General features: G+C 48.1%; 3 protein-coding genes across 3 annotated transcripts; 2 read left to right on the forward strand and 1 right to left on the reverse strand.

Annotated features, from left to right (window-relative positions):
- Positions 1 to 4,231: 4,231 nt before the first annotated feature.
- On the reverse strand, positions 4,232 to 4,666 carry LOC141164238 (histone H2A type 1). The gene has a single exon (XM_073649365.1). The coding sequence runs from the start codon at positions 4,664 to 4,666 to the stop codon at positions 4,274 to 4,276; it is 393 nt and encodes a 130-aa protein (XP_073505466.1). The 3' UTR covers positions 4,232 to 4,273.
- Positions 4,667 to 4,962: 296 nt separating this feature from the next.
- Positions 4,963 to 5,374, forward strand: LOC141164239 (histone H2B 1.1-like). Its single transcript, XM_073649366.1, has one exon. It carries the CDS (start codon positions 4,994 to 4,996, stop codon positions 5,372 to 5,374), a length of 381 nt encoding a protein of 126 aa, XP_073505467.1. The 5' UTR covers positions 4,963 to 4,993.
- A 1,694-nt stretch (positions 5,375 to 7,068) lies between these two features.
- LOC141164240 (histone H4) lies at positions 7,069 to 7,380 on the forward strand. Its single transcript, XM_073649367.1, has one exon. It carries the CDS (start codon positions 7,069 to 7,071, stop codon positions 7,378 to 7,380), a length of 312 nt encoding a protein of 103 aa, XP_073505468.1.
- Positions 7,381 to 12,319: the final 4,939 nt, after the last annotated feature.

The following is a 12,319-nucleotide window of genomic DNA, read 5'->3' on the forward strand; positions in this document are numbered from 1 at the left end:
GTTGTAGGCTTGTCGGAAGAGGTGGGTCTTCAGGTTCCTTTTGAAGGTTTCCACGGTCGGCGAGAGTCTGATATGTTGGGTGTAGAGAGTTCCAGAGTAGGGGGGATGCATGGGAGAAATCTTGTATGCGATTGTGGGAGGAGGAGATAAGACGGGAGTAGAGAAGGACATCTTGTGAGGATCGGAGGTTGCGTGCGGGTATGTACCGGGAGACTAGGTCACAGATGTATGGAGGAGACAGGTTGTGAATGGCTTTGTATGCCATTGTTAGGGTTTTGACAAGCAATGAAAAACAATTACAATAATGTCAGTTTTAATTTGCGTTATTAAAAAGTAATAAACATCACAAATCAGCAAATAACAGACATATTTGGTGTCTCTGTAATCCTAACGACCAACAACACAACACAGCGATCAGATTATTTACGGGGATTGGTAAATGGTTTAAAAAACTGGCGTGATTGATATTTTTTCTATATTAAACCCATAAAAAATGTAATAAAATGTAACGCTGAGGCCGTGTTCAAGCGCAGGGCTGCCATCAGCACATTACTGACCTTACTAGTGTATGGGGCCCAGTGAGCAGAAACAAAGAGGAGGTACTCGGACCACAGAGCTCCTGTGCATAATGTCACTAGTGATGACTGTATTACCTGTACACTATTTACAGAGCGCCTGTGCATAATGTCACTAGCGATCACCGTATTACCTGTACACTACATACAGAGCGCCTGTGTATAATACCACTGGTGATCCCTGTATTACCTCTACACTATATACAGAGCACCTGTGTATGTCACTAGTGATCACTCTATTACCTGTACACTATATACAGTGTGCCTGTGTATAATGTCACTAGTGATCACTCTATTACCTGTACACTATATACAGAGCGCCTGTGTATAATGCCACTGGTGATCCCTGTATTGCCTCAACACTATATACAGAGCACCTGTGTATAATGTCACTAGTGATCACTGTATTACCTGTACACTATTTACAGAGTGCCTGTGCATAATGTCACTAGTGATCACTGTACTACCTGTACACTGTATACAGAGCACCTGTGTATAATGCCACTGGTGATTCCTGTATTACCTGTACATTATATACAGAGCTCCTGGGTATATTGTCACTGGTGTTCCTTGAATTACAAGTAAACTGACACTATATACAGATAACCTGTGTATAATGTAACTGGTTATCCATGTACAATATATATAGTGCTCCTGTGTATAATGTCACCAGTGATCACTATATTACCTGTACATTATATACTATATATAGAGCTCGTGTATAATGTCACTGGTGATCACTGTATTACCTGTACAGTATACACTATATACAGAGTACCTGTGTATAATGTCACTGGTAATCCCTGTACACCAGGGGTAGGCAATTCATTTTCCAGAGGGGCAACATGAGAGACCGTGAGTGTTGTGGAGGGCCAAACCAGTAGGCTGAAATTAACTGCTCAATATTAATAACATATTAATTATAATTACTTTATATTAATTGTATCACTTAAAATTGAGCAGAATTAAGTATGCTGACATCCCCTATATACCATTTGAGCACACACACAGCCTCCTATATATACCGTAAGAACCTCCACACAGCCTCCCCATGTCCAGCAAGACACCCCCCATGGCCAACTCCCAATGTCAAGCAGGAGACCCCTATAGCAAACTCCCAATGTCCAGCAGGAGACCCCCATGGCCAACTCCCAATATCCAGCAGGAGACCCCCATGGCCAACTCTCAATGTCCAGTAGGAGATCCCCATGTCCAGCAACTGACCCCCCATGGCCTCTGCATGTCCTGCAACTGATCCCCCATGGCCTCCCCATGTCCAGCAACTCACCCCCATAGCCATGAAAAAAACACCAGCACCTCACCACGCTCCCGTTCCCCCGGCGCTGTGCCTCTCTCTGCTCCAGTCGGCAGTGCACTGCTCAACTGAGCTGACGCGATGACATGACGTCAACGCATCAGCTGTCTCACTCGGTGATTGGTGGAAGAAGGGGCTGGCGGCGCCATCTTCCACCAGTGCAGTCACGGCTGTCTGCATCCTGAGGATGCACATAGCGGTGACAAGAGGGCAACGGACAGGCAGGGGAGCGTGCAGTGCGACCAGCAGACCACGGCTGTCTCGGTCCGCGGGCTGGACGGGGACAGCCACAGGGACGGATGTGGCCCGCAGGCCGCACTTTGCCCAGGCCTGCTGTACACTATATACAGAGCTCCTGTGTATAATGTCACTGGAGATCCCTGTATTACCTGTACATTTACACTATATACAGAGCTCCTGAGTATAATGCCACTAGTGATCCCTGTATTACCTGTATACTGACACTATATACAGAGATCCTGTGTATAATGTCAGTGGTGATCTCTGTATTACTTGTACACTGACACTATACACTGTATACTATATACAGAGCTACTGTGTATAATTGCACTTATGGTAATATTATTTTTCGCTTATATTCCTCTGTTACACACCCTTCGCTCCCCAGACCGGTGGAGGCAGCTGATCGATGGTGAACTCCAAAGACTGATCTATTCCTAGGTCTGAATCTGTCATTAATGGAGAAGACAATCACTTGCTTATCACAGTGGGAACAGCTGCCAAGATAAATGAGCAAAGCACAATATGGAGGGAATACAGCACTATATGGATGAATACAGCGATATATTCAGGGTAAACAGTACTATGTATATGGGGGTATATAGCAGGAGATGGAGGATATATATCACTTTATAGGGGTATACACCAGGATGTAGAGGGTATATAGCACTATATAGGGGTATAAAGCAGGATATAGAGGGTATATGGCACTATATGGGAGTATACACCATTATATGGAGGGTATACATCAGGATGCGGAATGTACACGGCACTATGTGGAGGATATATAGCTGAATACGGAGGTATATAGCACTATGTGGGGGTATACAGCAGGATATGGAGGGTATATAGTACTACATGGGGGAATACAGCAGGATATGGAGGGTATATAGTACTACATGGGAGTATACAGCAGGATATGGAGGTATATAGCACTATATGGGGGTTGATTGGCTGAGCCCTGAATATGAAATCCCTGCACAACGGCTGATAGTTCCTCCCGCTCTTTGTTCTCCTCAGTGTCACACGTGGTGCAGAGCGCTATATGGAGGGTAATAACATCATGTGGCCGTATACAGCGCTATATGGAGGGTAATAACATCATGTGGCCGTATACAGCGCTATATGGAGGGTAATAACATCATGTGGCCGTATACAGCGCTATATGGAGGGTAATAACATCATGTGGCCGTATACAGCGCTATATGGAGGGTAATAACATCATGTGGCCGTATACAGCGCTATATGGAGGGTAATAACATCATGTGGCCGTTTACAGCGCTATATGGAGGTATTATAGAGCGCTATATGGAGGGTATGTGGTGCTATTTAGGCATAGACAGCATCACAAGGAGGAATACAGCACTATACTGAGTGTATGAGGCATTACATCATGGTATACAGCACTATAAGGAGGTATTACACTATATGGAGGAATACTGTGCTGCACGGAGGGTATAATCTTTTTATATAGCGCCAACATATTCCGCAGCGCTTTCCGTACATCTTCATCGCTGTCCCCATTGGAGCTCACAATCTGAATTCCCTATCAGTGTCTTGACCGCATCCTGTGCAGGAATACAGCCCTGTATGGTGGTATAAGGTTCCTATACAGCACTATATAGAGGTACATAGCACATGGTGGAGTACAGCACAATATGGGGTGTATATATATATATGGATATCTCACCCCCATATAAACCACACTGTGCTGCCACATGGGAGGTGAGGACGGTGCAGTAACAGGGTCACACTGCAGAGCTCAGTGCTGCCATCAGGAGGGCATCTGCCCACATTACACGCCATCTCCTCTAGTGCACGGTGCCAGTCACAGATCATGGACCAGACAGCGGCTTTATTACTCAGCACCTCACACTACAAGACATGGCGGCTGAGGATGGAGCCGATATCGGAGCAGTCAGTGCCAGGTCATAGACCATTAGTGCCACTGTGCCAACCCAGTAGTGTCAGGATTATACCCACTGCCTGGTGCAGCTATATCCCCCGTATGCTCCGATGGTACACAGATCTGTACATACAGAACATCACCCCCGAGATCAGCGGCGCCAGCTCTTGTGGTGACGGTGTGGGTGGCTCTTAGAAGAGCCTTTGGGTTGTGTGGATGATACAGGATCAGCGGCACTCACTTGCTCTTGCCTGACTTGCTGCTCTCGGTCTTCTTGGGCAGCAGCACGGCCTGGATGTTGGGCAGGACGCCCCCCTGGGCGATGGTCACCCCACCCAGCAGCCTGTTCAGCTCCTCGTCATTGCGCACGGCCAGCTGCAGGTGGCGGGGGATGATGCGGGTCTTCTTGTTGTCCCGGGCGGCATTGCCGGCCAATTCCAGGATCTCAGCGGTCAGATACTCCAGCACAGCAGCCAGATAGACCGGAGCGCCAGCGCCCACCCTCTCAGCATAGTTACCCTTGCGGAGAAGCCTGTGCACACGACCAACCGGGAACTGCAGTCCTGCCCGGGATGAGCGGGTCTTGGCTTTAGCACGGACCTTCCCTCCTTGTTTGCCGCGTCCAGACATCACTGCACTCACAGTTATCAGCAGATAGAGAAGTCTCTTGTGTGAGAAGTGTGATGACTCCTGCTCTTTTTATAAGCTGCTGCTGCCCCGCCCTCCTCTCCTGCCATTGGCTGGATCTGAAGTCACCTATAGAAACAAGACTTGTGGAAACACCAATGAGCTGCAGTGGGCGGAGATTATTAGTGAACATTGGTCACATGACTTTCTCACCCAATAGTACAGCGATCTGACAGCATTGCTCATTTGCATGGCCGGTCTATAAATACGGCCGCTCTGGGAGGAGCTGGATTATTCTCTCTCCAGTGAAGTGAACATTCTGCTATCATCATGCCTGAACCTGCCAAGTCTGCACCAGCAGCCAAGAAGGGCTCCAAGAAAGCTGTGACCAAGACTCAGAAGAAGGACGGCAAGAAGCGGAGGAAGAGCAGGAAGGAGAGCTATGCCATCTATGTGTACAAGGTGCTGAAGCAGGTCCACCCTGACACCGGCATCTCCTCCAAGGCCATGGGCATCATGAACTCCTTTGTCAATGACATCTTTGAGCGCATTGCAGGGGAAGCCTCCCGCCTGGCTCACTACAACAAGCGCTCCACCATCACCTCCCGGGAGATCCAGACCGCTGTGCGCCTGCTGCTGCCCGGAGAGCTGGCCAAGCACGCCGTGTCCGAGGGCACCAAGGCCGTCACCAAGTACACCAGCGCCAAGTGATCTGCTCCAAGCTCTGCTCCACCAACCCAAAGGCTCTTCTAAGAGCCACCCACCCCGTCTACATCAGAGCTGTGGCTGCTTGTCCGTGTCTTGCTCCTCTCCCTGGGGAACATGAGGCTGCACTGACTGGTACCTCGTGTGTTAGCAGGAGGGCCATTTTGGGTCAATACTTCCAGCCATAGAGGGCAGGAAGGGATTAGAGGATGATAGATGGGGAGGATGAGTTATATTGGGATGTGGAACATTGGGATAAGTCTGATAATAGAGGAGCAGGTGCTGGCAGCCATAGATACTCGCTCACCCTTCACTAGCAGCAGGGGTCTGATATAGAATTAAAAAGTCACTTTTAACAGATTATTTTAACACTGCAGCTAAACCAACAATAATCTAAACAGACACAAAACCTGCATATAAAGTGCAAAAGTCAATAATAAACCATAGTACAGTCTCACCAGTTGTAGTCTTCTGAAGAGGCTGTCCATATAAACCCTGTCGTGTCCTGACAAGGACTTTACCCAAATGTGGTCTATCCTGCTTGTAATGTCTCCATACAAACCCGAGACATCACTAGCGGGATAGACCGCACTTTGGTTCTGTCCTTGTCCGGACGGGAGACCTGCTCGGGGCACTACAGGGAAATTAGGGAGCCCTCGTATCCATGCCCCTCCTGATTATATGGACGGCCTCTTCACAACTCTACAAGTGGTGACAGTACCATTTTTATTATTGCACTGGTTGACTTTTGCACTATATGTTTTGTATCTGTTTAGATATCTATCTGTTGGTTTAGCTGCAGTTTAAAAATTCTCTATTAAAAGTTACTTTTTATATATCGGATCCCTGGTGCTAGTGATTTACCTTGATGGGATCATTGTGCCCCTTGTGGGTTATTGCTGTTTCTATAGTTCACCCCTCACTCGTGGAATCCTGTTCTCTCCCAGAACACTGGGTCCTAGTGCCCTCTGTTTCCATTGTTCTGCTGCCAATAGATGGAGGTGGGCTGTTAACTCTTTCAGTGCTCGGCACGTTTCCAGCACTTTCTCGCTGATCCTCCTCTGATGTTACACACCTTTTGCTCCGCAGACTGGTGAAGGCACCTGGTCAATAAGCTCCTAAAGATTGATCGATTTCTAGATCTGAATCTGTCACTGAGAAGCCGATCACTTGTTTATTGCAGCAGAACCTGCCGCTGAGATAAATGAGCACAATATGGAGGGTATAAAGCGCTTCATGGAGGAATACAGCCGTATATTAAAGGTATACAGCACTATATGGGGAAACTGTATATGGAGTTTATACAGCGCTATATAGGGGGATACAGCAGGATATGGAGCTTATACATCGCTGGATGGAGGAGAGTATATAACTCTATAGACCTCACAGTGAGTTATTTCCAGGTGTCACAGTGTAATTCCTCCGAGCAGGATGTCACCAGAGAGGAATCAGGGCTGTGACTATTTCCACCATCACAGTAGAAGCAGGAAAATACCAGGACAATGAGCGGGAAATTCAAAATCACTAACAGCTCTGTGCTCGGCCAATCAGAGGAAGGGGCGGAGCTGATAATGCAAATTCCTTTCCATCCCCGCCCTGGAAGCGCGTCACCTCTGCAGTCCTCTTTCTGGTCCCCTCACGCTCTATATAAAGGAGGACTGCGCACTGTCAGTCATAGCTTTCTGCTGACTCCTTGGAAGATGTCTGGTCGCGGCAAAGGAGGGAAAGGTCTGGGGAAGGGCGGTGCCAAGCGGCACAGGAAGGTTCTCCGTGATAACATCCAGGGCATCACCAAGCCTGCCATCCGCCGTCTCGCCCGCAGAGGAGGAGTCAAACGCATCTCCGGCCTCATCTATGAGGAGACTCGCGGCGTCCTGAAAGTCTTCCTGGAGAACGTGATCCGTGACGCCGTCACCTACACCGAGCACGCCAAGAGGAAGACCGTCACCGCCATGGACGTGGTGTACGCGCTCAAGCGCCAGGGCCGCACTCTCTACGGCTTCGGGGGTTAATAACAACATAAAGGCTCTTCTCAGAGCCGCCCACATCTTCTGAGGAGGAGCTCCTGCTGCTGGGGAGGGCGAGGGGCTGGAGACCCCCTGTGCTGGGGTGACTGCAGGCTGCTGCTCCAGGGGCGGCTGGAGACATCGCGGGCGCTAATGGGTTAACACTGAGGAGCTGCCTGTGGGCGGAGCCATAGCCCTGCTGAGCGCTGATTGGCTGAGCACTGAGTGTGTGATTCCTGCACTGAGGCTGATCTCTTCTGCTCTGTGTTCTCGGTGTAACATGTGGTGTCAGGATGGCGGCTCTTGTCGGGCTGGGAGCTGTGACTACATATCTGATGGATGTGATTTATTCAGCACTATGTGGTGGTATATGATACTTTTTGGGGTATACAGTAGTATTTTGAGGGTAAAGCCCATCATGTGGCCGTATACAGCAGTATGTGGAGGTGTCCTGCAGTGTTTGGGGCAGAGCAGCATATGAGGATTATACAGGCTCTACTGGAGGTATACAGTATGGGGGTGAGAAGCAGATGGGTATACAGCACTAGATGAGCGGCGTTACCAAGGAAACTATTGTCTTTAAAATCTTCCATCTTGTTCCCTGAATTAACCATGTGCATAGATTATTCTCCATGTCTCCCCCAACCTTGAACAAGTTCTGTCCTCTGCATGGCTGCAGGCCATCTCCATTGTGCTGTCAGGACCACCCTGAATACTTGCAATTCCTTTGTTTCCTGTCTATATAAACCTGTGTTAATAAGCAGAAATTTCCATTGCTATTATTTTGCAGATAACTGTATACACAGTGTGTTTAAAACAATTGTGAAAAAGCTGAATCCTCGTAGCATTTCTTTCCATATACAGAGGCATTGGGAGCTATACCCTCAATTCCAAATGAAAACATGAACAAGATGTCAATTTTTAAACTGAAAATGATAATAATGCCTGCATTCTCATTTACAAACTTAGATTTTACATTTGTTTCCAGACTTCACTTTTCTGTTAATAACTGATCTTCTATTTAGTTGTATAGCCTTTATTTCTGATAACGGCTTTACATCTGTGTGGCATGGAGTCACTAACATCTGACCCAGGCTGACTGCACTACATTCCACAGCTCTTTTGCATTCTTAGGTTTTGTATCAAAAACAGCATAACATGACATCAATCTTGTTGGTCTGGAACCAGGATGTTGCCCGCTTTCTGGTGTGCATGAGGTCGTTGTCCTGCTGAAACTCCCATTTCAAGGGCATTTCCCATTCAGCATAAAGCAACATGATCTCTTCCAGTATTTTGATATATTCAAACTGGTACATGGTGCCTGGTATGCGATAAATGGGCCCAACGCCACAGTATGAGAAACATCCCCAAACCAGTCTGGTTGCATCTCCATGTTTTACAGTCTTCACAGTGTACCGTGGCTTGAATTTAGTGTTTGTGTCATCTCTCAAACTGTCTACGGCCTTTAGACCCAGTACAAGACAATCTTGCTCTCATCTGTCCATAGAATGTTGCGCCACTTCTCTTTAGTCCAGTCAATGTGTTTTTTGGCAAACTGTAATCTATATGTGTACAATGTTCTGAAGCAGGTCCACCCCGACATCTCCAAGGCCATGGGCATCATGAACTCCTTTGTCAATGACATCTTTGAGCGCATTGCAGGGGAAGCCTCCCGCCTGGCTCACTACAACAAGCGCTCCACCATCACCCCCCGGGAGATCCAGACCGCTGTGCGCCTGCTGCTGCCCGGAGAGCTGGCCAAGCACGCCGTGTCCAAGGGCACAAAGAGCCACCAACCACAACTACCCCAGAGCTATGGCTGTTTGTGTCCCGCCGAGTAGCGTAGCTACTGGGGGGTGGCAGAGGGTGCGGCAGCCTCGGGCCCCCGCACTCTGAAGGGCCCACCCGGAGCTACGTTATGTTTAACTCTATCAGCCTGCGCCGATACAGTTAAACTCTGCTGCAGAGCAAGGAGACATGATCTGCATTATATTGAATGGGGTGCATTATACTAAATGGGGGTGCATTACACTAAATGGGGGTGTATTGCACTATATGGGGGTGTATTGCACTATATGGGGATGCATTATACTGAATGGGCTGCATAATACTTAATGAATTAGACTACATAGGGTTGCATTATACTATATGGGCTATGGGGTGCATTATGCTGTATGGGCTATAGGATGCAATTATACAGTATGAAGGTTTGTGTGGGGTCCATCCTGCTGTATGGAGAGGTGGTGGGGGTCACAGTTGGCATCACTACACTTTTTCAGGGCAGTTGAGGGGTGGGGTACAGTAGGGTCATATATTTTACAAATGCAATGAAAGGAGAATCTAAGGCTCCAGCAGGAGCAAAATTAGAGGGCGCACAGTGCGTGTAGTAACGGGGACACATATGGCAGCAGCGGATCAGTATTGGGGTATCAGCAGGATAAGGCGTTTGTCCTGGTTGGGGATAATTGTGCCTGAAATGTGAGAAGTCATATGTGTCTTTGCTGTAATCTTTGCAGCCGAGTCTTGGCTGGAAGAAGTTGCCATGTCGGTCTGGGCCAGATGGAAAAGACGGGAAAAGTGAATGACTCCACCAGAAAGAAGGTCATCTGTAAGTCACCATCTATAACTGTACTGTAACCTCTTACATGTTCTACAGGCCTGGTATCTACCACTATATGGTCACTATATGGTGGTAATATCATTGTTGGTCTTTGAATAGAGATTTCTTTTAGTAACAGCGCTGTCATCTGCTGAGGTTCTCCTACATCCACTATCAGTATTTGGTCAGTATTCAGTCAGTATTCTTTCTCAGGAGTGGAAGACAAAACCAGATGAGGAACAATCAGATTAAAGGTATAATAGAAACAAGTGCAACAATTCTGCATTTATCATCCACTCTTGGTTTTGGCTCCCACTCCTGAGAAAAAATACTGACCAAATACTGATAGTGGGGCCGTGGCCTTAGGGTGCGCCATCATAGCTGTAATCAGGATTACCTTGAGGGGCCCACTCGGAAGTTTCGCCCCTCCTGACCCAAACCCTTAGCTACGAGGACATTACTGGCCTTGCTGGTGTATGGGGCCTGGAGAGCAGAAGAAAAGAGTGGAGGCCAAGGACCCCGCTCTTTTGCCTCTGCTCACCGGGCCCCAGGGTATAATAATGCATTGTGCGCCGGTGGTGCACATCTCTGCTCTGGAAGCTTTCCTGGAGCTCTGCAGCCGTCAAAACAGATCGGGCGCACAGCTCCGGGGACGCTCCCTTTGCCACTTCTGTGATGCGCTGGTGACGGCGCCTAAATGATGAAGTCATCGCGTAGCCGACGGCATGTACACGTGCCAGGCTACCAGTCCAAAAGTGGTAAGAGAGGTAAGTATGGCATTTTTTTTAAATACAATTAACTAAATTGTAACAGCAAATAATGATGCATTGTGGGTGAGGGATGGGGAACAGTAAATAATGATGTATTGAGGTGGGGGGCACAAATAATGATGAATTGGGGGTGGAGGAAAGCAAATGTTGAATTGAGGGTGGGGGATGTGGACAGTAAATGATGAAATAAGGTTGGGGGACAGGTGACAGCAAATGACGTATTGAAGGTAGGGGACGGGGGACAGAAAATGATGAATTAAGGGTGGAGGACGGGCAGGGCTGCCACCAGGAATTTCAGAGCCCAATACTGGCAACATTTTCGAGCACCCTTGAGCTCCACTCAGGCTACACCGCCGCTCCGCCTCCAACCCAGGGGCGGCTCCAGGTTCTTGTGGGCCCCTTTAACACATACCACGATTCATGATGCACAGATACCGCAGAGAAATATATATAGCTAACAGTCTATTCAGTAGGACTATCAGCTGTGTATCCACCTGACTTCTGCACAACACAACTGATGGTCCCAACCCCATTTATAAGGCAAGAAATCCCACTTATTAAACCTGACAGGGCACACCTGGGAAGTGAAGACCATTTCCTGTGACTACCTCTTGAAGCTCATCAAGAGAATGCCAAGAGTGTGCAAAGCAGTCATCAAAGCAAAAGGTGGCTACTTTGAAGAACCTAGAATATAAGACATATTTTCAGTTGTATCACACTTTTTTGTTAAGTATATAATTCCACATGTGTTAATTCATAGTTTTGATGCCTTCAGTGTGAATGTACAATTTTCATAGTCATGAAAATACAGAAAAATCTTTAAATGAGGTGTGTCCAAACTTTTGGTCTGTACTGTAGTAAAAGGCCAAAGATTTCACTTCTCACATTACATGAGCGATATCTATTGTAAATTCCACAATAGTTCAGAAACCGGCGAATCGCTCCACACAGAATACAGGCCCCCATAAAATGCTCCGCAATGCCTCATGCAGGCTGTTCCCCCCACATAATACCCATGCAGGCTTTTCCCCCACATAATGCCCCACGCAGGCTGTGCCCCCACTTATAATGCCCCATGAAAGATGTCACCCCCCTCCCTTATAATGCCCCATGCAGGATGTCACCCCCCTACCTTATAATGCCCCATGCAGGATGTCACTTGCCCCCCCCCCCTTTATATAATGCCCCATGCAGAATCAGAAAGTCACCCCTCCCTTATAATGCCCCATGCCTCCATACATTAAAAAAAAAAATCAAATACCTCACTTCTTATCTTCTGCTGCTGCTCTGGACTTTAGCTTCACCGTCGTCTTCCCGCTCTGCGCTGTGAATGCTCAGGAGAGGGCACGGTGGAAAGACGTCACCTCGCCCTCTGACCTGAGACGTCACAGTCAGAGGACGCGGAAGACACCGGAGCTGCTGCGGAGGCACAGGGAGGGGTAAGTATTGTGCCGGCTGCCAGGGCCCTGAGCAAGCGGAGGGGAGCGGGCTCTGACACTGCTCTCCTCCGCTCACGGGTCCGAAAGCGTGGTGGGGTGCCCAAGGGCGAGTGGGCCCCTTTTTAGGTATATTTTTA

The sequence above is a fragment of the Phyllobates terribilis genome, unplaced genomic scaffold, assembly GCF_046119375.1.
Source record: "Phyllobates terribilis strain yellow unplaced genomic scaffold, ASM4611937v1 Scaffold_10__3_contigs__length_209671492, whole genome shotgun sequence".
In the NCBI taxonomy this organism is placed as follows: domain Eukaryota; kingdom Metazoa; phylum Chordata; class Amphibia; order Anura; family Dendrobatidae; genus Phyllobates; species Phyllobates terribilis.